This window comes from Cotesia typhae, unplaced genomic scaffold (assembly GCF_013202065.1).
Source record: "Cotesia typhae breed Kobodo isofemale line unplaced genomic scaffold, CoteBio_Ctyphae contig_50, whole genome shotgun sequence".
Classification (NCBI taxonomy): Eukaryota; Metazoa; Arthropoda; class Insecta; order Hymenoptera; family Braconidae; genus Cotesia; species Cotesia typhae.
Window position 1 is genome coordinate 1,917,767 of NW_027423758.1, and position 26,915 is coordinate 1,944,681.

The 26,915-nt window shown below is 31.1% G+C and overlaps 1 protein-coding gene across 4 annotated transcripts; it reads left to right on the top strand.

Annotated features, from left to right (window-relative positions):
• Window positions 1-56: 56 nt before the first annotated feature.
• On the top strand, window positions 57-26,850 carry Dom (domino helicase). 4 transcript variants are annotated; one of them, XM_074249717.1, is made up of 19 exons: window positions 2,493-2,989; window positions 3,745-3,956; window positions 4,204-4,855; window positions 5,878-6,140; window positions 6,799-7,125; window positions 7,396-7,606; window positions 7,700-8,146; window positions 8,354-8,688; window positions 8,925-9,602; window positions 9,902-10,225; window positions 10,323-10,722; window positions 10,959-11,216; window positions 11,964-13,660; window positions 14,723-14,944; window positions 19,530-19,565; window positions 19,631-20,278; window positions 21,324-21,614; window positions 22,292-23,470; window positions 24,633-26,850. In XM_074249717.1, the coding sequence occupies exons 2-19, from the start codon at window positions 3,756-3,758 to the stop codon at window positions 25,038-25,040; spliced, it is 8,577 nt and encodes a 2,858-aa protein (XP_074105818.1). In that variant the 5' UTR covers window positions 2,493-2,989; window positions 3,745-3,755; the 3' UTR covers window positions 25,041-26,850. The 4 variants fall into 4 exon arrangements, with proteins under 4 accessions (XP_074105816.1, XP_074105815.1, XP_074105818.1 ...); XM_074249716.1 differs by having other exon boundaries at window positions 2,494-2,989; window positions 21,321-21,614; XM_074249715.1 differs by lacking the exons at window positions 2,493-2,989; window positions 19,530-19,565; window positions 19,631-20,278; ... (1 more) ...; window positions 22,292-23,470; window positions 24,633-26,850 and adding an exon at window positions 57-410 and having other exon boundaries at window positions 14,723-18,906.
• The last annotated feature ends 65 nt before the right edge of the window (window positions 26,851-26,915 follow it).

The window sequence follows — 26,915 nt, forward strand, 5'->3', positions numbered from 1 at the left end:
ATCAAAATTTATACGTGGTAACGACTTAACAAGTATATCTGTCGTTACGGTAACAATAATTATTTCATAGTTAATAGAACGTTGCTGATGAACAGTCAAATAATATTGAGTACACACTATCAGTAGTTTTTAGATCCTCAACATCGTAAGAGTTTATTTAAGTAAACTTTATTAAAATTATAACTCTAATTTTGAATCGCGAATTTTATTTCCGAATAATATGAAAGTAAAACGCAATTTGATGCCGAATTTTAGTAAATCGACCTCGAGTATAGAAAATCTCGGGCTGATTGATAACGGATAGATAATAAAATAATTATTTCGTTTGATTGTACTTTAATGTAACGTGGTTGATAAATAATTTAATTATTCAATGCACCACGACTCGATAAATAGAATTTATTCATGAGGTAAGTGCTTTTTTTTTTATTAACACTTTTTACGAGTAACTCTGCTGGAAATTAGTCGTCTTTTAATTAGTATTCCCAACGCATGATCTCCACGTGGTCGCCATGTTGTTTTCTAAGATTTTTTGCGCGCGAGTAAGCCCGTTTTATTGTTCATTGATTTTATTTTAATTTATAAAAATATTAACAGTTTTTTGTTAATCTTTATAAGATAATTATTTTTATATAATTATTTAATGGTAATTTTTTTTGATTGTTGTAAAATTTATGGATTTGATTAAAAGCTTTGAAAAAAAATTTTGTTTTAAATTGGGATTAATTTTTTTAACTCAAGGATTTATTTATTTTCTATAATAATTGTAAAATTAAATAATTTTTTAATTGTTGAAATTAAAAAATTAAAAAATTAATGCGAAGCATGCAGAATTAAAATGTAAAAAATAAAATAAAATTTTGAACAACTAGTCACATGTTTTATGGGAAATTTATAATTTTTTTCTATAATATTTCTTAACAACATTTTATTCAAAAGTTAATTACAAAATTAAAAATCAAAGATTTTTATTTTTAATCATTTAAATTTAATTTTATGTTTTATCTTTAACAATTAATTTTTCAATAATTTAAATAAAAAAAATATTTTGAGAGTTTTTACTTAATACTAAAGTTAGCCGCCGTTTTCAATTTTTTAATTAATTTTCTTTTATTCAATTATAACAAAAAAAAATTTTTTTTAAATTGTATGTGTAATTTTTAAAATTTTCTACATGTGAAATTTAAAAAAAAAATTAGGAAAAAAAATTGATATTTAGAAATTTAAAAAAATTAAAATTACAATTTTTTATAACACTGAAGTTGATAGATATTAAAAATAATTTTTTTGGAATTTTGTAGCAATTAAATTATTAAAAAAAAATTAATTAAAAAGTTTCATATGTGAAAATTAATATAAATTACAAGTGAACATTTTAGAAGCGTTTTTTTATTCTAATTAATGAAAATAAATTTAGCAGATATTTAATCATTTTTACAATTTTTTTTAACAAGTAAATTATGGCAAAAAAATTGACATTTAGAAATTAAAAAAAATTAAAAATCATTTTTTTGATAAATAAAATTAAAAAATTATCTAATGACTACTAACTTTAATGTCAATCTAATTAATTTGTTAAAAAAATTTTTTTAATTGACAGCTGATCGCTAACTTCAGTATTATAATAAATTTATTTCAAGTATAAGAAAAGTCCTTCAATATGATCTGAATGTATAAACAGTTTTTTGTGAAATAGTTTAAAAAAATTAATGAAAAAAAATTTTTTAATCAACCTCTCAATCATTATAAAATAGTTTGTTGATAATTATTCATCACAAGGATTACTTGATTCATAAAAATGCATAATTGAATTACATAAAATAGAGATGAAATTAGTTAGCTGTCACCTGACCAATTTTAAATTTTATTTAACAATTGAATTTATTAAAAAAAATTGCATTTTTTATTTTTTCTAAATTTCTAGATGTCAATTTTTTTTTCTTATTTTTTTTTCCATAATTTATTTTTTAACAAAAATTATAAAATTTCTGCTAAATTAATTTTCATAAATTATAACACTGAAGTTGACAGACATTAAATATTTTTTTAGAATTTTACAGCAATTAAATTATTAAAAAAAAAAAACAACTAATTAAAAAATTCCACATGTGAAAATTACTAAAAATTACAAGTGAAAATTTTTAGAAGCATTTTTTTTTAATTGACAGCTGACGGCTAACTTCAGTATTATAAAAAAATAATAAAAGACATTAAAGTTATCTGTCACCTGACCAATTTTTAATTTTATTTGCCAATAAAATTTATTATAAAAAATTATTTAAAAAAAAATTGTATATTTTATTTTTTTTAATTTCTACATGTCAATTTTTTTTTATAATTTTTTTCTGCCATAATTTAATTGATAAAAAAAATTCTTAAACTTATTAAATTAAATTAATTAGAATAAAATATAGTGCAAAAAAAAAAAAAAACAAAAATTAATAACCAAATAGTAAACACAGATATTGATTGCGGTTTAAAAAAAAAGTGTACAATGACGGAAAAAGTAGTCGACATAAAAAGACGCTGATTTGACCATTGATACCGGAAATGATATTAACAATAAATTGAAATATACATAAAAAAAAAGATCCAATGAGGTGGTAGTATTCCAGCCACGTTGCCAAACTTGGTAAAAATTCTGACGAATCAGACTCCGGGATGGGTGCGAAGCGGAACGCGGGTTCCATCTAGGAATGGCTTGTGTAACCAGCTCAGCTCGTAGTAGTCAAGCTTGCCCGAGCGAGGACCGTGAGCCTGGTCGTTTGTTAGCTCGTGAAATATTGTCGGGACCGTCGCCATGTTTAGAAGTGTACCGTACGTCCTTGATAAAGTCCAACTAAAATGTATCGTAAAATATTAGATATATCTAATGTACTGAACATTACGTGAAGTACCTAATTAATTAATTAAAACTGCTTTAAATAATTGTGCGGTTTATTTATCTGGATGCCGTGTTTACGTACCGTAATTTTGTGATTAAATAATGGTAAGTCCGCCCTTAAATTCAGTCAACGCCAATATGGCGGACCTTATAATTTCCTTTGTATCGCGACGAGTCGAGGCGAGGCTTCAAACCAATTTTATTTTTTTAAATTATCACCAACAATTTTTATAAGCAAACATTTAATTATATTTATTATCCTAATTAATTTTTATTGACGATTAATAATTTTTTTTTTTTTTTTAATCTAAATTAATAATAAAATTTTTAGATTTGATCTAGCGGTAAGAGCTCGTTGTATTATAAATTTTTTTTTTTTTTTTTTTTTTTTTATAGCTTATTTAAATACTGACATGATTATTAGCAATGTTAATATTAATCTACGCATTGTTTCTTATTTTATTAAATAATTATATTTTAATTAATGACTTCAATGTTTTATAATAGATAAGTTAATTTGATTCTCATGATTGTTATACGGATTTTGATTTCGGCGCTATTTCGGTTAATCAATTGAACGAAGTATTCCGAGACTTTACGGACATGTTACATTTTTTTTTATTATTATTATTATAATTGTATACGCCAATACTAGGTTATAAAAAAACGTGTTAATTATCAATGTTTATAAAATAAATATTTAAATTAAATTAAATTAAATAATTAAACAATTAATAAAACTTTTGATTAAATTTGATTTAATAGCTTAATTGTAAATTTAGATACAATAAATTTTTTTATTATTGTTAGTGGTTAATGAAATAGTTTATCAATTATTTTTGTTTTATTTTGTTTATCAGTGTCATGTGTAATGAGTGATAAGCAGGGCGTGCCAACTTTGCCGCCCCTAACTGGGGGTGGAAATAACAATGGGGGAAGCAGTTCTAGCAGCGGAACTCAGCAGCAAACAGTTAACTTGCAGCAAGTATTGGCAAGCCAAGGTCTCAATGTTCTCACTACCGGAGCTGGACAACAATTTGTCATCGCATCCTCAGTTCCTGGTCTTTCTCAGGTAAAATTTTTTTTTTTAAATTTATTTATTTACTTCATAGCTTTTAAATTTTTATTTAAAATAATTTTATGATGGCAATCTACCGAACCTGAAGAAATGAATCCATTCAAATCATTTTTTTTTTTTTTTGTGATGTTACCGAGGCATTTGGCTGACGAATTATTTTATTTTATTTTTTTTTTTTATAATTTATTTATTTAATTTCAAGTCACAATTAAATGCCAATAAATTATTAATATAATTACAGGTCATACAAAGTGGCGCGACAACGACGGCTGGATTACAACAAGTCACGCGTATTGTCAACATCAGCAACATGTCGAGTGGTTCGCCTTTGGGATCTCCCAATCGGCAGAACACGACGAAAGTTGTACTCGCGACATCACCGAAACTCGTGAGAACCTCCCTCGGAAATATGTTTCTGACGCCGACTTCTCAAATAACATCATCGCCGCCGGCCAAGAAGCTTAAATTATCAGACACCTCGGAGAAGCCGACGCTGCTTGATGACACCAACGGTTACCGTCGTCGAATAATGGAACATAGGATCAAAAGAATGCGCGTGATTCGCGAGAAATACGCAGATAATGTGTCTGAGCTTTATTTTCTCCACGCCGGTGGTAACATTATGGACTTCCAGGCGTGGAAGAAAAAGCTACCGACGGCCTCGTATCTCCAGTTCTTGCGACAGCACCATCTAGATCCTGACGACGAGAACGAAGACCTCACCACCCCACTACCTGTATTTACAAACACCGCGGTATCGACGGTGACGACTCTGAGCACGTCAAACGCGACTTCGAGTCAAGGGGTCGAAGTTAAGCTCGCGGGAGTTGGGGTTACTCCTGTAGCAGTTTCCACGACCTTACCTGCAACCGTTGCACAGCTTAGTCAACAAGGTATATATTTACATAATTGTGTATTTATTTTTTAGTATCGGATCTTTATTCAGTCTGTTACTCTAATCCTCACCCCAGTAATCTCTACTGTAATTTGAGCACAGTCTGTAATTTTAGTAGACCCTTCTCTGTAAAACAATAATTAAAAATCAATCTATGCACAAATAAAATTGATTTGCGTAGTAGGACAGATACCAGGTAGGACTCAAGGGGGCCGACATGGAATGGTATTTGCCATCCGAGCGGCTATTCAATCTCCAACAGTGAACGTTCACCCTTCACCCACGTCTACTCTAGCACCCACATTCATTATAGGTGATTAACATTAGCCCAGTCATTCGATGTTACTAGACGACTTTTCCTTAGACTCTACTTGTACATTGATTCTTTACTTTCATATATTTTTATTAAGGTGTTTAAAAAAAAAAAAAATTTTTTTTTTTTTTATTCACAAACCCTGATATTTAAATATGTGCGTAGATTTCTTTTAAATAATTTTATTTCCTTATGATTTATGTGCTGATTAAGAAGAAGAAGACTTTAAACATCTCGACTTATTTTAATTTTAATTTTTTTTTAGCACCAACGCATCTTAGCATGATATATTTAAATTTATTCAATATTTAATAAAACATGGTCACATTTTTTTATGCTTATCATGTATCCATAATGTAGACGTATAAATTTATGTTCTGTTTGTTATCAGTAAGATTTTGTGTTTGAATAAGGAAAATAAAACAAAGCAAATAACCCACGTGAAAACCACTGGTTCAGTACATCGATACTGGATTAGTCAATATGATCGTGGGGATATTAATACCGAACATGTGTAAGATCTTGAGAGAATTCAACTCGCAAGATCTAAGGGAAAATCTCGTTACATTTATTTACTTTCATTAAATAGATTTTTATCATTATTATTATTATTTTTTTTTTTTTAATGAATAAATGTTTATTTTATGTTAAGTATAGTAGAGAGTAATTTGACTTCTGTATGTTTTAATAACCAAACTGAAATATAGTTCCAGATTCATCAAAACCAGCGGTGATGACTACAAATCCTTCTGCAAATATGGCGAATAAACAGCCTGCGGCCTCAACTTCCATCAAAACAATACCACCTACGACAACAGTAGCAATCACTACGGTAGCTAATACTGTGACTTCAACGTCACCTCCTACCTCATCGGGTCAACCTGTTGTTAAACTTGTTAAAATGCCTGCAAATTCTCCTTCTTCATGTGATAGTCAAAATAATGAACAAATTGCAGAGAAAGCTAAACAAGTAATTAATTTATTTACTGTTTATATTTTCTAGCGATTAATACAATCGTGGAATGGTTACAATACTAAAAATTCTATAAATATTAAAAAAATGTTAAATTTTATTTTTTGAAAATATTTATCCAAAATAAATAGCCTTGAAATTTATTAAATAAAATTTGTTATAAAAATCACGTTAAATAGTTTTTCCAATGTCCGAAAAATGTTACGTACATTTTTTGCGATTAGAAAAAAAGCATATATGTGCCAGTAATTGAAAAGCTTTCAGTGTTTTTATTGTTTTCTTCACCTTCACTCCAAAATGATTAGCATATACAATGGCTTATCATTATTTCACCGAAGGTAGACTAAACGTGAATTCTTTCCCATGCAATAAATTTAGTAGTTTATTGCGCAAAAGAATCAAACATTTTCTAAAAGTACAATCACCTATTTGGAAAAAAAAAAAAAAATAAATAAATAAAATAAAATAAAATAAAGAAAAAAATTTTTTTTTAAAATAAAAAAAAAATAAAATAATAAAAATCAAATTAAATTAAAAAAAATAATAATAATAATAAATTTGTGACCACCGTGATTTGTATAATTGTAAAATTCATTAAAAAAATATGTAATGAAACGATATAATTATTAATATCGGGTTTTTCTTATAAAAATAGGAAGCTTATGTAATGCAAAGAATAAATGAACTACAGCGTGAGGGTCTTTGGTCGGAAAAGCGACTACCAAAGGTACAAGAACCTCCGAGAACAAAAGCACACTGGGATTATCTGTTAGAAGAAATGGTCTGGCTGTCTACTGATTTTGCGCAAGAGCGTAAATGGAAAAAAGCTGCGGCTAAAAAGTGTGCGAGAATGGTACAAAAACACTTTTTGGAGAAAGAAGCCCAAGCTCAAAAGGCGGAAAAAATGCAAGAACACAAGCTCAAAAAAATGGCCGGTGTTATCGCCAAGGAAGTAAAAACCTTTTGGGCTAATGTTGAAAAAGTATGTCCTACCTATTACTATTTTATTATTTACCCCACATGTTTAAGCCGGCAATTAACGTACTCAATTACTTGATTTGTGTGCTCATTGTGGGAACATAAACTTTCTAAATAAGACAACTACAACTGTATCTCATGATTCAGTTTAAAATTTTTTAGATACAATTATTTTGAAAGTTATAATTTTTTTTTTATTTATTTTTTATCGAGTTTCACTTCTATTTTTTTTTTCTTTATTAAATTAAATTCTTTACTTTTATTTTTACAATAGCTTGTGGAGTTCAAACAGCAGACGAGACTGGACGAGAAAAGAAAAAAAGTACTCGATCAGCGGTTGAACTTTATGGTCGGGCAAACTGAAAAATTTTCGACGTGGCTTACAGAAGGCCTCAATAAAACTGAAGGCACTATGAGTATTTCAGCTTCCAAAAATAGTTCGAGGATATCGTCACCTTTACCCATGCAAAAACAACACTCAGATGGTAAATTAACAAACTTTATTAATATTATTCCCGTAAATTGATAATTAATAACAATCATAATAAAGACGAAAACTGGATTATTAAATTCTTTAGATGAGTTTGAGCCTAATCAAAGTTCTGAAGACGATGAAGAAACGATAGCTAAAGCCGAAGAAGAAATGAAATCAAATCACAAGGAGGAAGTTGAGTTACTTAAAAAAGAATCAGAAATACCTTTGGAAGATTTACTTAAAGAATTACCGCCAAATTATCTTGAAGAGAGGGATAAAAGTTTATCTCCATCTCCAGAAGATTCGATTAATGTTCAAGAAGAGGAAGAAAATAATACGGATGGCGATGCTGAATTTACCGTCGCTTCAGATGAGTCTTCGGACGATGAGAACACTATTATGGAGCAAGAGGAAGCTGAAGGCAATTCCGTTGATCATCGGCAAGAGCTGGACGATCTTAAAGCCGAAAATGAAATGTCTATCGATGAGTTGATGGCCAAGTACGGAAATATGTCGGGAACTATGGAAGTCGACGAAGACAGTGAGCATGGTATGTTATGTAATTTTTTATTTTATGTTAAATTATGTATTATTCAAATGATGATATCTTTACCGAACTTGATGGGGCGAGAAACCATTCAAACTCAATCCATAATGAAACTACCGAGGCATTTGTCTGAAAGTTTGATTGATTTTTCTATTTTATTGTTTATTGTTTTAGTTTATTAAATTAAATAAATTTTTTTTATTGTTGTAGAGTCTGGTAAAGAGTCTGACAAGGATGATGATAAAGAAGACGATGAAGAAGAAGCTGAAGCTGAAGCCGAAGCCGAAGCTGAGGCAGAAGCTGAAGATAAATCTGAAAGTGAAAATGATAGCGAGGATGAAACTAAAGAAGATGATGAGGATTCACAAAGTCAGAGTGATGATGAAACTGATGTTGGTTTAAAATCATTGTTAGAAGATCTGGATGATAAATCGTCAAATAAAAATTCGAATGAGTCACAGTCTGAAGCACACAATGAAATGGACGACGCTGCCGCTTTGGCTGAAAGTATTCAACCTAAAGGAAACACACTTCTGACTACAAGTGTGAGTAATTCAATAGATTTTAGCGTCTTTATTCCTTAACCTTCACTCCAAAATGATTAGCATATATAATGGCTTATCATTATTTCACCGAAGGTAGATTAAATATGAATGCTTTCCCATGCAATAAATGAAATAATTTATTGCGCAAAAGAGTCAAACATTTGTTTAAATTTATATTAAGACTTATTATTTTATTGAATTATAAATTAATGGTAAATGGTTTTGTCTTTTTGTAGGTTGTAACTAAAATTCCGTTCCTCTTGAAGCATTCGCTCCGTGAATACCAACACATAGGTCTTGATTGGCTGGTAACAATGTATGAGCGTAAATTAAATGGAATATTAGCCGATGAAATGGGTCTTGGTAAAACAATCCAAACAATAGCATTGTTGGCCCATCTTGCATGTGAAAAGGGCAATTGGGGTCCTCATTTGATAATTGTACCTACATCTGTGATGCTAAATTGGGAAATGGAATGCAAAAAATGGTGTCCGGGTTTTAAAATTCTCACTTACTATGGAACTCAAAAAGAACGTAAACAAAAGCGAACCGGTTGGACAAAGCCAAATGCATTTCACATCTGTATAACGTCTTATAAGCTGGTTATCCAGGACCATCAGAGTTTCCGTCGAAAGAAATGGAAATACTTAATTTTAGATGAAGCTCAAAATATTAAAAATTTCAAATCACAACGATGGCAGCTTCTGTTGAATTTTCAAACTCAAAGACGTTTATTGTTAACGGGTACACCCTTACAAAACAATCTCATGGAACTCTGGTCGCTCATGCATTTTCTTATGCCCAATGTATTTCAATCTCACCGTGAATTCAAAGAATGGTTCAGTAATCCTGTTACCGGTATGATCGAAGGAAATAGTGAATACAACGAAAATATTATTCGTCGACTTCATAAGGTTTGTACGTACTAAATAATATTAAATTTTAAGTTTTTTTATTTTCTTTTAAATTTATTTTCGCTGCCGACAACCTACGTGATTTAATTATATCGCGATTGGTCTTTATTTAATAATCAGCGAAATATTAATTAGCTCCATTAAAACTCGTGTAACGGATAAGTGGAATTATTTACGTTATGCGAATCCTGTCTGGAGTTACAATAAAATTTTTATCACTTTTAATATTTTTTTTTGTACTTGAAATCAATGATCTAATTTTTTTTTTTTTTTTTTTTTTTTTTTTTTTTTTTTTGTAGGTTTTACGTCCATTTTTACTTCGAAGATTGAAAATCGAAGTAGAAAAACAATTACCAAAGAAATATGAGCACGTAATAATGTGCCGTTTATCAAAACGTCAAAGATTTTTGTACGATGATTTTATGTCACGTGCTAAAACAAGAGAAACTTTGGCCAGCGGTAATTTGTTGAGCGTTATCAATGTGTTGATGCAATTACGTAAAGTGTGTAACCATCCGAATTTATTTGAAGTAAGACCGACGGTATCGCCTTTCCAAATGGAAGCTATTGACTATGTCACAGCTTCTTTGGTGTGGAATGTACTTGATTACGATCCTTTTAAGGTATTAGCCACTAGAATTTTATTTAAAAAAAAAAAAAAAAATTATTATTACGTTCTATCTATTAAAGTACGTAACTAATTATTAATTCTAATTACAGCACATAGATTTGTCGATTTTAAATTTGAATCTATTAAAATTAGAGCGGACAATCACCGCGTTTGTGTCACACAGAGTGCGTCGCTTTCAAACACCACGTAAATTAATTGAAAAAATAGATAGCCAACCGCCGCCACCACCGCGTTGTCCAGCTGGAAAAATAAAAATAACTGTAAGACTGTCGAATCAAGTTAAACCGCCACCGGTGACCCCACAGCAAATAACGCAAGCTAAAATTAAAAGTTTGACTGGTATTTTACCTACACCACGAGTGGGTACGTCGCCGTTGATTAAAACTCTTAATAACCAAACCACTGGGCAAGGCGTAACATTACGTGTTGCCGGTGGTCAGCAACTTCAGGGTTACGTCCAGCTTGTCCAGCACCAAGGCAACGTCAAAGGTACGGAATAATTGCTGTAGTTTTTAGATTGATTAAGGCATCATCGATCGGTGGTTGTACCTCATGTGCAACTGCCTTTGCAGTGATGCTAGAATAAATTCCTTGGCCAGCCTGTTCATTTTTAATTCATATTATGGACACTCTAGAACCAGGAAAACATTTTTAATTCATTAAAATTTTATTTTATTGAGAATTTAGCTAATGCTTTGATTTTAATAAATTTTCTTTTGTCACAGCAATACCCATGGCTGCAATTCCGCACAATTCTCAAACTACATCAACTAGCACGGGTACTCCTGCAACAATTAACGCTCAGAAAATAGCTGTGAGCAGTCCGAATATTCGTGATGGCTTACAGAGATTAACGCAAACTGTCACATTCAAACAGGGTGACTCGGTACAGAGGATACCTATGTCCAGTTTTGCTCAATTGGTTCAAACGTCAACCGGAAGGCATATTATCCTTCATTCCAGTCAACAAACTACTAACACCGGTAAATATTTTTATCAAAATTCAATTTACTTTGTTATTTTTTCGATGATAAAAGTCAGAGAGAAATTTAATTACCGATAGATGATGGAATATCTATTAACTTTTAATGGAAATTTATTCTATTTGCTTTATAATTCAATTTTTTACACAAAATTTATTTTAAGTTATTGTGTATACACTAGAGAGACAATTTTTTTCACTACGCAAGCTGTTTTATAAATTTTAACAAAGTTTTTTTAATCAATGCTTTTTAAATTTTAAGTAACCGGTAAATATATCTACATATTAACTTTGTTGTCATAGAGAAATATAATTCAATTATCTATTATTTTTCCAATTATTAATTCTCTGGATATAAGTTAAGTGAATGTTCAATATGTTCATTTAAAAATGAGAAATATTTGGATTTAATTTTTAAATTACATTTTTTATGAATGACAAAGCAAATTTTCAATTATAAATAAAAAAAATTCAATTCAAAACGTCCAATAATTTTTAGTTACAAAATTTATTTAATTTGTAGTTAATTACCAAACGTAAAACAAGTCAAATTTAAATAATCGTTATTATTTTTATTTGAAAGATTTAAAAAAAAAGTTGCAAATATTTAAGACAAAAAAAATAATTCAAATGAAGTTCAAGTACTGGGTACTTTACATTAGTTAAATATTTTTCACAAATATATTTATAAATCAAACAATTATTTAAGAATTATTTATTTATTTTACTTTATTTTTTTTATGTTTAGTTTCTTTTCCTGTAATGACATCGAGTGGTCAAAGACTAACAGTCCTTTCACCAAAATTCACCCCAGTGACAAAAGTAGTTGGTGGTGTGGTAACAACATCAGCGAATACAGTCGGAGGTCGGCCTGTAATGCGAGTGCCACCATTGAATGTTTCGACGACAGTAGCTTCGGCAATGGCATCGCCGCCGCAACCACAAATACGCAGCATAGTAACTCGAGGTGCTAGCATCGTAACAACTGGTGGTGTGACTAGCGCAAACAACAGCAGCAATGCCAATGGGACTGCACAACAAAAAGAAGTGATTAAAAAACGAAAAGAAAGTCCAAAATCTGACTTTTACATGGTGCAACTGGAAGAAGACCGACGACAAAGGCGGCAAGCTAAGTTGCGTACCATAGCGAACATTAACGAGCGTAAATGTGCAGCGTGTCCTTTGTACGGTGAAGACCTTTTCACAGCGTTGAGAATTGACAAACCAGCCTCGGGTTGTCAGTGGCACAACGGCTGGTTGAATTGTTCGAATGCCAAGCAACCAGCACGGACACGTCGTCAATTTTTCTCCCGCACAGAAGCTCTTGCTCAAGCGATAAAATCAACAGAACAAATAGTCGAAGAGCTTAAGGAAGTTTTTGAGCGTTTTGTCTGTTATGTACCAGCAGTAAGAGCTCCTATGCCGCGTTTCCACGTTTCTCATCCAGCGCCGAGTAAATTATGGCAACACCAGCGCATGCAGATGGTCCTTCAGCGGCGATTAACACCCAAATGTGCAGTACTCCATCCAATAAGCAGCGCGATGATGACACAATTTCCCGATCCACGACTTATACAGTATGATTGTGGTAAATTGCAATCATTGGATCGTTTATTGAGAAAATTAAAGAGTGGAAGTCATCGTGTGCTGATATTTACACAAATGACAAGAATGTTGGATGTACTCGAGGCATTTCTTAATTATCACGGTCATATTTATTTAAGATTAGATGGTACAACACGCGTTGATCAGCGTCAATTTCTCATGGAAAGATTCAACGGTGATAAACGTATATTTTGTTTCATACTATCCACGAGATCCGGTGGTGTTGGTGTCAATCTTACTGGAGCTGACACAGTTATATTCTACGACAGCGATTGGAATCCTACAATGGACGCTCAAGCGCAAGATCGTTGTCATAGGATCGGACAGACTCGAGATGTTCACATTTACCGGCTCGTTAGCGAAAAGACTGTTGAAGAAAATATTCTCAAAAAGGCCAATCAAAAGAGATTACTCGGTGATCTTGCTATTGAAGGTGGTAATTTCACTACTGCGTACTTCAAGAGCTCGACGATCCAGGACCTCTTTAATATTGATCAGACTGAAAATGATGCGTCGGCACGTATGGCTGATATCGTTGAACAAAAAAGAGAACGTGACAAGTCACTGCTAAAAGAAGTCTCGTCTTGTTCGAGTAGTAATAGTGCTAATAATAGTAATGCTGTAACACCCGTTGTCGAAGAAAAGGTTGCGATGGGGGCTTTGGAGAGTGCACTTGCCGCTGCTGAGGAAGATCTCGATGTGTTGGCTGCGAAAACTGCCAAGGCTGAGGCTGTTGCCGATCTTGCTGAGTTTGATGAAAATATTCCGTTGGACGATGCTGATCGGGAGGACACGCAAATCAGTAAAGCTGAACAAGAAGTTCAGAATTTGATTTCACAGGTACTTTTTTTTTTTTTTTTTTTAAACCACGCGGGAAAAAGTAAACTGTAATAAATAATATTCAATTTATTATAATTAATGATCAACTGCTAAAAATTATCATTTCAAACAGTAAAATCGTGATTTTAATAATCATTATATAATATTTATCATTTAAATGCTACAATTTATTTTTTACATGGAAGAAAATACTATTTCAAACAGTAATATTCGCTATGTGAATCCCGAAAATGTTCAAGGATAATAATTACGAATTTTGACTTTGATATTTATCATTTCGTATCTAAAAAATGATCGTATGGTATGTAAAAAAATTTAAAATGCAATTACTAAATTTTTAATACAAGAAACGTTAATATTTACGAAGTAAAATGGTAAATTTTAAACCCAACGCTAAAAATGAAACTATAATTATTGACTTGCTTGAACTGGTAAAATATATATTTTAAAAGTAGAATTTTTATTCTATTCATGTAATTATCGTTACACGTAGGAGATTTTGAAAATTTGGTTTTTAAAAAAAATAGCGACATATTAAAAATTTTTTCATTTTTTTGGATTCAAACAGCCCTAAAAAAATCTTAAAAATTCCCTACGTGCAACGATAGCTACTGAATAGACACGTTGATACAAAAATGACTATAACTCGAAAAAAATTCGGAATTTTCATATAAAACTCCAGATACATATTTTTGAACATATAAACTTTGATTTAATAATTTTTTTTTTTTTTTTTTTTTTTTTTTTTTTTTTTTTTTTTTTGAAATTTCACAGTGACTATTCCCCTTAAATTCTGTAATTATATTTTTGCCACCCCGATGTCTGCTGTACTGTTTAAAACATTAAAAATTATCCGGAATCCAAGTGAATTTTACAGTTTAATTTTTTCCGTACATAATTTTGTTTTAAGTGTCAATTAATTTTTGATTTAAAATTGAATATAAAATTTATTATTTTTATGACGAATGAATTTATTTTCTAAATTTTCACGCTTGAAATATATATGTATTAATTATTTGCTCTTGTATTAAATTATTAATTTACCATTGTTTGTTAATTTAGCTAACACCAGTGGAACGATACGCGATGAAATTCGTGGAAGAAACAGAAGGTACATTTTCAGCAGCGCAATTAGCAGCAGCAGAACGCGAACTGGAGGAACAGAAAAAAGAATGGGAGTTGGACCGACTACGTGCTCTACGTGAGGAAGAAGAACGACGAATGAGGATGGCTGATGACGACGACAAGCCATTGACATTCAGCCGCGAGGATGCTCAGAATCAGGTTAATAGTAATAATAATTCTAAGAGAGTAGGTAATAATAGTAATAAAAAACGTCAGGTCGCGCCGAGTAGACGTAGTTCACGTAGACGTAGTAGGACATGTGAGTCTTCGGCGAGTGAGTCTGAGTCTTCGACTGAAAGTGAATCGGGGTCTCAGGAGGATCTCGCTGAAGATCTCGCTGAGGATAATAATTCTGATGTTGAAGAGTCAAGTCAGGATAGTCAGGTTGATGATGACGAGATGGGTGAGGAGGGTGATAACGACGATGATGTCGACGGTGATAACGAGGATGATGATTCACAGATGAATAAATTTGAAAATCCTAAACGGGGACCAGGTCGTCCTAAAAAAATTAAATTACGGAAAAATCACCTCGATCTCAATAGTCCTCGGACAAGATCTCGCGGTAATGTTAAAATAAATTTATGGACCCTAGATGTAAGCCCGATCTTACCGGTTGTTAAACGTAGTTACAAAGAAATTCATTGGCGGAAACGCAATAAGCGTGATAATAATCTTGACAAAAGTACTGACAATGAAAATAATGATGATAATAATTCAGCAATGGATAATGATAATAATTCAGTAATAGATAATGATAATGACAATGATGCTAATAATATTGATGATAAATCTTCAGTTGTAGATGATCAAAGCAAGTTTGTTGTGTTAATGACTAGTCCTAGTGTTAATGATGCGGAAAATGAAATTAACGAGGAGGAAAAGAGCGAAGTGAGTTCTGTTGAAGAAGTCATTAAATCGGATGTTGATGAAAAAATATCCGATGTTACGGGCTCCATGATCATGGACATGTCTGAGTCTAATGAAGAAAGTGACAACAAACATGAGGAAAAATCATCTGAGTTGTCGAATAAAACAACTCCGTGTGAATCTTCGTGTCCCGAGTCGCCAAAATTAACCAGTGATACAACAGAAGAATGTAAAGTTCCAAACGACGAAAGTAAACGCACTCGCTCCAGTCGTAATAACGTCAAAAAATTATCAGATGATTCTATTGCTAAATTTGAAATTTCAGAAGAGGTAAATCATGTGACGCGGTCCAATAAACCTGAATTTAAGGACTTACATGAAGACACCGAGAATTTGGATGTTAATGTCGGTTCGCCGAATAACAGAATCAATACGTCACCGATTACCGTCAACGACGTGGTGGATGAAGAGTACTGTATTATAAGCAACAAAGAAAAATCAGGAGATGATTCTTCAGCGGATTCTTCGTGCACGGACGTGAATGCTGAACCGAAGATCGAGACGATTATTTTGAGAAAAACGCGAACAAGATCTTCGTTGAGCAATGTGCCTTTGAGCAGTCGAACTCGTCGTGCTTCGAAGATCAACAAGTCAGAGGACATTATTGACGTTGAAGCTAAAGAGATAAAGCAAGAGTCGATAGACGGCGTTGAGGAAGAAAAAAGTCAGCTTGAGAAAACCACTTGGCCGAAAGTTTGCGTTGAGAATATTTTGTTGGATGAATCCGTGCCAATTGAGGCAACTATTTTGCCTCCCGTTGAACCGACGGCGTTAAAGCCGCAAAACTCTGACGATAAAAGCTCTGAGTCGTCGCCGAATCCTAATCTTACTCTGCGATTAAAAATAACTCGTCCAGATACTCCATATCCGCGTATTTTAAGACGCCGGACTAAAGCTAATTCGCCGTTTGCAGAGCCACTGGCTCCTGTGTCCGACGAGTCGAGAAAAGCTCGGAAAAGTTTAGAAAAAAAAATAGTCAAAAAATTTTCCGAGTCTGAGTCAGCAGCGCCTGAAGAAGAGAAAAAACCCGAAGGACGCAAGAGTCCGATATTAATTTTATCGGATATTAAATTAAAATTATCAATTCCTAAATCTCCGCAACCTCAGCCACAAATACAGCCAGAAAGCTCTACTTCATCGTCGTCGCGAGTGACGCGCTCATCAATGGTTCTTGATTCTCCTATTGTGGTTATCAAAGAGCGCTCGTCTGCAGATAGACCTGCCACACGGTCTCAGGGCAACATGGACAATGGATTTTTATTGCCGACTCAGATAAATCGCAAATCTCGGGGTAATTCACAGCCAAAAGTAATAGCGACAACTCCAGAGTCTAAATCAAAATCAAATGACAGTGTTAATACGCTTCCCGCTACTCCGAAGCGGAGACCCGATACACCAGTTCCTAAAAAATCATCACGCATCACCAGATCAGCAGATTCTATTTTATTTACTAACTACAACTTGAACGCTAATTTGTCTAGCAAAAATAACAAGACGCGTCGCACTTCCACTTGTCTGGAAAAAAATGAAGATGTGCATGCGCGCACACCGTCGCCGGAGAACGTTTCTACGAGGAAGGACTCGCTGGATACAGATTCAAATGGTAATGTTAATAATGATTCTTTTATTCTTAAAGATAAAGATAAAGATAAAGATGCTGCGGCTCCCGTGGACAATGAGCGCCCGCAGAGAACTGCCAAAGTTGTTGCCATGATAACTCTGGACACTCATTCGCGGATTAATCACAACAAAACGAGTCCCCATAACTCGTCAAGCAAAAAAACCGAGGAAAAACGGGACTGCGAGGTGATCTGTATGGAAGATCCCGTGGGCATTAAAGTCAGATCAAGAAGCAGTAAATTAACTTCCTTGGCATCACCGTCGTCGTCATCACCTGTTGAAACTGTCCCACTCAACGACGAAAGTGAGTCGGAAAGCGACACTGAGTTAAGAGATAAAAGATTGCGTAGCAAAAGTATAAAAAGATCACAGAGACTCATTAAATCAGGGTTAAAAAATAAATTTAATGACATACAAATTTCAGACGACGCGGATAATGATGACGAATTAGGGCCTAATAAAAAAATAATTAAACTTAGTTCTGTTGATACTAAGCTTAACCGTCAGGTTTCTTGAGTTTAATTTATTGATTTAAAAAAATTATCATTTTTATTTATGTCATTCATATTGTTTAAAATTTTTTTTAACATTTTTCTTTTTATTAACTACTTCATTTAATCTTGCCTAATAATTGTGAATTATGTAAATATATTAAATTAACAGTTAAAGTTGTAATAATTAATAATAGAGACGGAAATAAATTCCGTACTTAATTTAATTATTAAGTGATAAATTTGTACTGGTTTTTAAATAAGTTGTGTAAAAAGAGCGGAGTAGTAATAACAAAAAAAAAAAAAAAAAAAAAAAAAAATTACTGACCGATGAAAATACGGCAGTGAGGAAAAAGAAAAATGATAAATATAATTTATATTTTCGTGATAACGCGAGACTCATGACTGTATTATATAATGATAAAAGTTAGGGTTAAAAAAAAATATTTTTTCAATATAATCAAGACGCTACACTCTGTTATTATACGTAATTATCAAAATATTGTTTATAATTGTTAATATTTTTAATCAACTTCGAAAGACGTTTTTTTTTTTTTTTTTTTTTTTTGTTTTCATTTAAGTTTGACTTACAATGAGAAGTGTTTTTTAATTTGTTATTAAAGTTAAAATTTAAAAAAAGAAACTCGAGTGAGTTCATGTGCTTCTGTCTCTCTATCACTCCTCTGTGCACGACTTAAGTCGTTCAATGTGAAATAACATTATAAATATGGATATATAAATATATATAAACGTTTTAGTGATTAAGATTATTAACGATTAGAAAAATAACGTGTAATTTGTCGAGTGTTAAGATTTTAAATTATAAGTATATTATATTACATATGTATATATACATACACACATACATAAATATTTATCCACATATATATATATATATATATATATATATATATATATATATATATATATATATATATATATATATATATGTTTTTATGTATATGTATTTATTAAATGTAACGCGATAAATAATTACTAAGTCGTGTGCCTGTATTTTTTGTATGATCGAGCGTGAGACTAAGAAGGAAATAAACGAAAAATATTCCTTACTACAAACAATGTGTTTTCTTATTTCTTGGTGTGTTTCCAAGGTTCAAAGGTTCAGTTCCGTTTTGGTGTCAAAAAAATTCAATTATTTATTTATTAGATAAAATTGAAAAAAAAAAAAAAATAGCTCAGTGTGCTTGTTTATGTTTGGAGGTCACTGATCTCTTGTTTGGTGTGGCAAGGCCGTCTGGACCGCACAATTATTTAAACAAAATATAAATAAATTCAATTTTTTTTATGGAAAAAAAAAAAAAAAAAAAATTCAGTATTTTAATTACATGTCCATTAAATGGCACCAAAACACTGCCTTTGCCATTCCAAACTTATCTTGGAGACTGCCAGAATATAAGCAGGCACATTTTTGAGCGTGAGGAATATTTATATATTCCTCGATGATGTATATGAGTGTGGCGAATACCAGAACGGTTTTGAAGCTTTTGAATTAAACAATCCTTCAATTTCCCGCTTTTTTTTTTTTTTTTTTTTTTTAACTTTAATCTTAAGATTTTAATTAAAGGGTAAGTTATTACAGTTCTGGTTATCTTCGCTGCAATCAATATTGAATCGACGGATTCGGGATTTTTATTTTTTATATTTTTTTTATTTTACTTAATTTTTATTTTGAATAATTATAGGTGTGGTTATCTGACAATACGATGGAACAAATGCCGGTAAGTAAATTAAATTAAATTAAAAAAAAAAAATTTGATTAATAATTGATAAATAAATTTAACAGATGTGGTGTCCTCCAACACCTCCAACTTCGGACAACGATGTGTACGTGGACTACTCCTTAGGATTTTTATACGAGAACACACCGATGACTGAAGCACAATTGCCGCCAGTGTATGTGAAGAAAGAGCTGAAGCGAAGTCGGACCGAGTCGACGCCGACAGAAAGAGATGGGCGACGTCCGGCTAAAATACGTCATAAAGACGACTCTTCATTTGCTCCGAGGTCGCTATTTGACCGTCCGACTCCTGCGTTGCTCAAAGCACGCCGTGACATGAAGCTCCACAAACACAGAGGAATTCGTCCGCCGATAACGATCCCAGGGGTCAAGCCCACGGTTCTCAAGTCAATTGAACCCGAGCCGATGCTAGACTGGTTGGTCCATGAAGATTGGGCCCTGCTTCAGGCGCTTCAGGTCTATCAGGGCTTGGCGCTCAATCTGATGGTCATTTCGCCGGCTCACACGCCTAATTGGGATCTGGTTGCTGACATTGTTAACAATATTTCGAGGATCTACAGGTCACCCAAACAGTGTCGGTATCGATATGAGTCTGTTATTGTTCCGAGGGAAGAAGGCAAAATCATGTATGACACTACTCCTAAGAAACAAAAGAAACAGAAAGGAGTTATGAAATTGCCACATGTTGTTGAGGTAATTTTTTTTTATTTTTATTTTAAGAAAAGAGACCTAACACTACTTTTGTAAAAAAATTATTATTTTTTTTTTTAATAATAATTTTTATTTTTACAAGCCATAAAAATAATTTTACAACAGAAAAAAAATTGGTAAATATTTACAAGTGCGGTCAACAATTTTCATTTTCATTTTTTTTTTAAACGAAATTTTTTTTTTGAAAATTTTGATATATATTTTTTTTTTTTTTTGAAAATGTTGATATATTTTTTTTTTTTGAAAAATACACAAAAAAAAATGAACAATTGAAAAAAAAGTTAAATTTCACAATTTTACAAATTTTCAAAAAAATTTATAAAATTTTTAGAAAATTGTGATATTCAATTTTTTTTTTTTAATTGTTCTTTTTTTTATGTACCTTATAAAAAAATATTAAAAAAAGATAAAATATAAATTTTATCAAAAAACATGAGCCAAAATTTTTTCCAACTTTTGAAAAGTAAAAAACCTATCGAAATCTTTATTTTTTTTTCTCGCGACATTTTTTATCATAAATCCGCCGTAAAAACAAGCAGAATAAAAAGAAATAAAAAAATGTAAATTTTTCACCTTTAAATAATTACCAAAAAATTTATCAAACCATTTGTTCAAAATTACTTCAATATTTTTATAAAGTTGAATTAAAAATGATGAATTAATGTCAAATATATAAAAATTGATATTTATCAAAATGAATAATTTTATGAAACAAATTTACTGAATTGAAGACTTTTAAATCATTCGCTGCCGACAACCTGCTTGATTAAATATCTCGATTGGTCACAAATAATAACTCAGCGAAATATTAATTAGCTCCATTAAAACTCGTGTAACGGATAAGTGGAATTTTTTACGTTATGCGAATCCTGTCTGGAGTAACACTAAACTTAAAAAAAAAAAAAAAAAAAAAAATTTATCTATTGGCTTGGTCTTTACCAACCATTAAATCCCAAAGTGATAGGTCTCTTGTCAATAAATAAAACATTGTATCTAATTTATTGAATGATTTTTACAAATACAGCAGCACAGCAAAACGAATCGCCCGATGCGTACAAGCCAGCTTTATGATTACGATAAAAATAACTCATTTACATTGATGTGTATTCAGCGTCTCGATACTATTAAAATGTTGATGGGGAAAAAAGGCCCGGGGACTACAAAATCCCTACTGGTTAGTAATCCTTCAGCGACAAATCCAAAGCACGCAGCCGTATTAGCTGATCATGGTGTTCAGTATGATAATCCTATGTCACCGCTTGATGTTGCGATACGCCGAGCTGACAGGATTAGCAAAGAAAAAAATAAAAACACTAATGTAAGTATTATTATTATTATTATTATTATTTTAGTAAAATCACAAATTTTTAAATTAAAAAAAAAACTATATAATTTTTAGGTTGAATTTTTGTGTCGGTATACCAATAAAAAATGATCATTAAAAATAACAATAGTTTATGTCTGCAAAAAATATGTATTATTTAAAAAAGACTATTTCATTGGGTGGTACAATTTTTTTAACTTGAAATGATAATATACCGTTTTTTTTTTTTTACTGAATGTTCGGTTTGCGATTTAGTACCTTTTTCATAAAAAAAAATAGCATCTATTTGCGATTCTTGACATAAAAACTTTTAAGTTAACAAAAATATAATTGTTTTGATTTATAATTGAAAAAACTTAAGGAATCAATTACTGTATCATTGAATAATTTAAGAATGAAAGGAAAAAAATCTCAAAAATTATTACATTTAAATTATTATTATCATAAAATAGTAATAGAGCAAAAATTAACATTAAAAAAATTTTTATCTCACTAAGTTAATTATTAAACGTAAAACAGTTTAAATTTAAATGATCATTATTATTTTTATTTAAAAATATAAAAAAAAAAAAAATCAACTTTCAAAAATATTTATTGCAAATATTTAAGAAAAAAATAATAATTAATTTTTCTACAAGTATTTTATTTAATAAAAAAATTTTTCATTTTAGATATTAACACCTGACCAGCAGACGGCAGCGCGATTAGCTCAACAGCAACAAGCTCAAGCCCAAGCTCAAGCCCAAGCCCAAGCTCAATTGCAGCAAGTGCAGCTACAGCAACAAGTCCAGCAATCTCAAGCTCAACCGCAAGTCCAGACCCAACAGATCCACATAAATCCGCAACAGCAACAACAAATCGTCCAGAAAGTGGCGACGATAAACACAACAACGCCACAATTGCAGTCGCAAATAGTCTCTGTGACTACTGCGGGGCCTACTGTTAAAACGACGAGTGTGACCAGTGCAGTGACCAGCGGGACTTCAGTGGTGACAGCTTTAAAAGTCCGTCAAGGCACTCTGCCGATTCAAGATGTAAGATCTAACACGGCTGTTGTTAGTGTGGCGAATCTCCAACCTGGCCAGCGGATTCCTACGGCTAGTCTTGTGTCTGTAGCCCAGTCGGGTTCTCAGAAGGGGATCGTGAGTGTCACGATGGCTGCACCACCGGGCGCTAAGCCGCTGACTCCCAGCCAGTTGCAGTATTACGCTCGGCAGCAGCAATTGTTGGTTCGTCAGCCTTACAGTGTCGCTAATCAGCAACAACTCAAAGCTCTGCAAGCAGCAGCCAGTGGGCAGAAGGTTTCTGTCTCGGTCTCAGGAACTCCTCAGCAGCGAGCTACTCTGATGAAACAGAGCGTCGTCGGGAGCACTGTCGCTCAAGTAGCCGTTGGAAAATCTATCTCACGAGTACCGGAGGCAGATATGGCAGCCATGATCAAGCGGCAAGTTGCGTTGCAGCAGGGAAAAGCTGTCGTGCAGATGTCCTCGCCCTCCGGACTGACTCCGCATCAAATACTCACACAAGCTGGTCTGCATGCACAACAGTCTGGAACCTCCTCCAGTGCTACTGGTGTTGCTAATGCAGTTGCTGGTGGGACTCCAGTTACTGCGGCTCTTGTTAAAGCCAGCATGGTTCGCGGGGCTCCGACCTCTCAGCATCTGAGGCAAATTGGTATGCATCCTATGATCAATCCTAAAAGATTGACTGGGCAAAAGGTTACTCAGCTCACGCAAATAGCCGGAAAAGTTGGAGTACAGGCTCAGTTTATTGTTCCGCCTAAGAATACTGTCACGGTTCAACAAGTTTTCAAGAATGTACAGCCGTCTGCGATGCAACAATTTGCTCAGGTAATTTTTTTTTTTTTTTTTTTAGAATTTATTCATAAATTTAGTTTTATTTTTATTTCAAAAATATGTTGATCATATTTCAATTTTGTCGAATCAGAATTGTAAATTATAAATAATTTTAATTTATCTAAGCTCTGTCCAAAATTTTTGTTATTGCTTAGTTTTACGGTCCACAGGACTTCAAGCATTAAAAATAATCTTTAGACTTTTGGTAATTTTTTACAAATGGAGTCCATCCTATTTTTGGTCATATCTAGGTGGAAAATTAACATTTTTTTATTTTTTTTATTCTCCTTATTTTTATGGCGCAATCATGATAAAAAATATCGTGAAAGAAAAAAATTAAAATTTCGATAGCTTTTTTTTTGTAAAATTTAGAGTTTTTTTGGAAATTTGTTAAAATTGTGACTATTAATTTTTTTTTTAATTGTTCATTTTTTATGTATTTAAAAAAAAAAATATACTAAAATTTAAAAAAAAAAATTTCGTTCAAGAAAATAAAAAAAGTTTGGAAAATCCAAAAGTGCATGCCTCATAATGCTCATTCCTATTTTAAGAAAAAAATAAATTGTGTAATTGATTTAAAAAAAAAAAAAAAATTATAATTAAGTAATTTCTTACCGAGTATTTTTTATTTTTTTTTAAATATTTTTAAATTATTAAAAAAAAAAAATTTTTTTTTAAAATTCCACATTGAAAAAATTTAAAAAACTATTCTTGCAATTTTTTAAAAATATTTTGTTATTGTTAATTCATTTAATAAAAAAAAAAAATTAAAATTTTTTGATGAAAAAAATTTTTAAAATATTTTTCTACACATAAAATACGGAAGAAATACTAGAACCACTAAAATTATGTGGACACATTTCATTAACGATTTTCGGCTGCTATAAAAATTTTCATTTACTTCAAAATTAACTGCAAAGTTAATTTTAAAAAATTTTTATGACTAATTTAAAAAAAAAAATTTTTCAAAATTTCAATTTTTTTATTTTTGATTGCAAGTAATTGAATATTATTTAAACATTCTAATAATTCGACTTAATTAATCTAATAAAAAGATTATCTATAATTACCAAATAAAACTAAATTTAAAAAATTTTAAAAATTGTGCTGATAATTTAAATTATAAATAATTGATAATTAAAAATCATTTCTTCAGGTATCAGCAGGAACTGGTGTGACTCCTTCAGGACAAGTCGTTTTAACAAAGCCACCAATGCAAACTCGCGTAATTCCAGTGACTGTTGCGGCATCAAATGCATTGAAACAAACAATCCAGGTTGTTGCTGCAAGCAGTGCACAATTAAGACAATCGTTACCGCAAGGTAAACCGATTGTTACCACTGCGAGAGGTAGCCCAGGCCCCAGTCAAGTCAGACTGCAGAATGTCGCACATTCTATGCTCCAACAACAAGCTCTCCAGCAACAACAACAACAACAACAACAACAACAACAACAACAGCAGCAGCAGCAGCAGCAACCACAACAACAGCAACCACAACAACAGCAACCACAACAACCACAGCCTCAGCCATCTAATAGTCAACAAGATCCGTTAGCTAAATAAATAATTTTTTTTTTATTAATTGACTTGAGATTCAATCTTTCATGTCATTTACGTCAACATTCCAGTCACGGTCATCATAATGATTATAATGTACATTAAATTGCAATATTGTTAATACTAAGTTAAATGAGTTTTTATCTTTTAAGTTTTAAAGTTAAATTGGTAAAATTTTTAACAAACATTGTAATTATTAAATCAAATTAAAAGGAAAAAATTTTTGTAATTTACTGATACGTTTAAAACTAAAAGTCAAGGTATTTTTTTTTTAAATTTATTTTATGTTCAATCGTGGGACTTTTTTTTTTTTTATTTTTTTTTTTTCATTGAAACGCTTATTAGTTTAAATAAATTAGTAGTTAGTTCTATAAGAAAATAATTATAAGTTGTAATTAAATTTATTGAGCGACTGTTATTTAGAATATACGAGGCTGTAATTGACGTATGGCTTTATAGTGAAGAAATGTGTTTAATCACACGAACAACTGACAGATGAATGTTTAGTTTGCACAAGTTTAACGCGTGCTGTTTAACGTGTTGATCGATGAATTTTAATCTTATAAATCCGAAAATTTATTCGTACAAATGGTGTCCGGGATTGTGTTGATCTCGACTGGATGTGTGAGATTTAAAGTAATTAACGAGTAAGGTCAAGTGATGATTGAGTGGATAGAATAATTAGATATTTAATGTTCTGTAAATCTAAAAGATAAATATAATATAAAATAAAAAATAAATAAATAATAAATATCGTAGACTGAAATATTTGATTATTATAAGTGCGTTGAAATCATCATGTTTAATGATATTTATAATATCTATGTATGTACTATATTAATGTATGATGATCCTAAAAAAAAAAATAAAATAAAGTTTCAATTCAAATTTATTGAATAATTAATTAATTAGCGAGTAAAATATGTAATTTAAATCTATACAATTAACTTTAATGATAATTAACTAATATTATATTTATTAATTCCAAATCCGTAATTTGATAATTTAATAAGTAGGATATATTTACTGTATACACGGAAAGAACAAAATTACACTTATCCTATATTATACTCAGTGTAATCTGTGGTGAAAAAAATTTTAGATAATGTCAAATATAATCCAGATTATACTAAATTATTTTTGTATTATACTCAGGGTAATCTAAGTATAATCTAAGTGTAATCTAATTGTTCCAATTAAACTCAAATTTAAACTAAATGTTAATTCTCACAACTAAATTTGTAATCTCAGTTATGATTGTAATGGCAAATGTCAGTGAACTACATACAAACTATTTTAAAACTCTTGCGACCGAGAATAGTCAGTGTATTAAAGATAAATCTTATAAAAATACTTAAAATAAATAAATAAATGAAGACTGCATTAAAAAAACAAAAAAAAAAAAAGTAGACATTAGAAATTTTAATAAATTAAAAATGCAATTTTTTTTTACTCAGTGTAATCTCTGATTTGACCGAGTAATTTTTCTGGTTATACTGCCCCAGATTACACTAGATATAATCCGAAAAAATATCCCGTATAATTCGAATTATACTCAGTAGAATCTTGAATTATATAATTTTTTCAAAAATTGTTATATTCAACTTTTTTTTTTTTTTAATTTATAAATTTTTTTGAAAATTTGTTAAATTTGTGATGATTAATTTTTTTTTAAATTGTATATTTTTTTATGTATTTTTAAAAAATGCAATGCAATGCATGGATATAAAATATTTAAGGATCATTTAAGCACAAGTTTATTTTTTACATTTATTTTCAATAGAAAATCATTAAATTACTGATTTACAAAAAACAAGACTTTTTTTTTTATCACAAATTTTTAATATTTTTATTTAAAACCATTTATGCAAAGTTGAGCAA

What these genes read in the sequence shown, in the direction of transcription:
- Dom (XM_074249715.1), top strand. Translation starts at nt 3,756, where the DNA reads ATGAGTGATAAGCAGGGCGTGCCAACTTTGCCGCCCCTAACTGGGGGT. An exon ending in TGCACAGCTTAGTCAACAAG is followed by an intron (nt 4,856 to 5,877) that starts GTATATATTTAC and finishes ACTGAAATATAG; the next exon opens with TTCCAGATTCATCAAAACCA. An exon ending in ACACACTTCTGACTACAAGT is followed by an intron (nt 8,689 to 8,924) that starts GTGAGTAATTCA and finishes GTCTTTTTGTAG; the next exon opens with GTTGTAACTAAAATTCCGTT.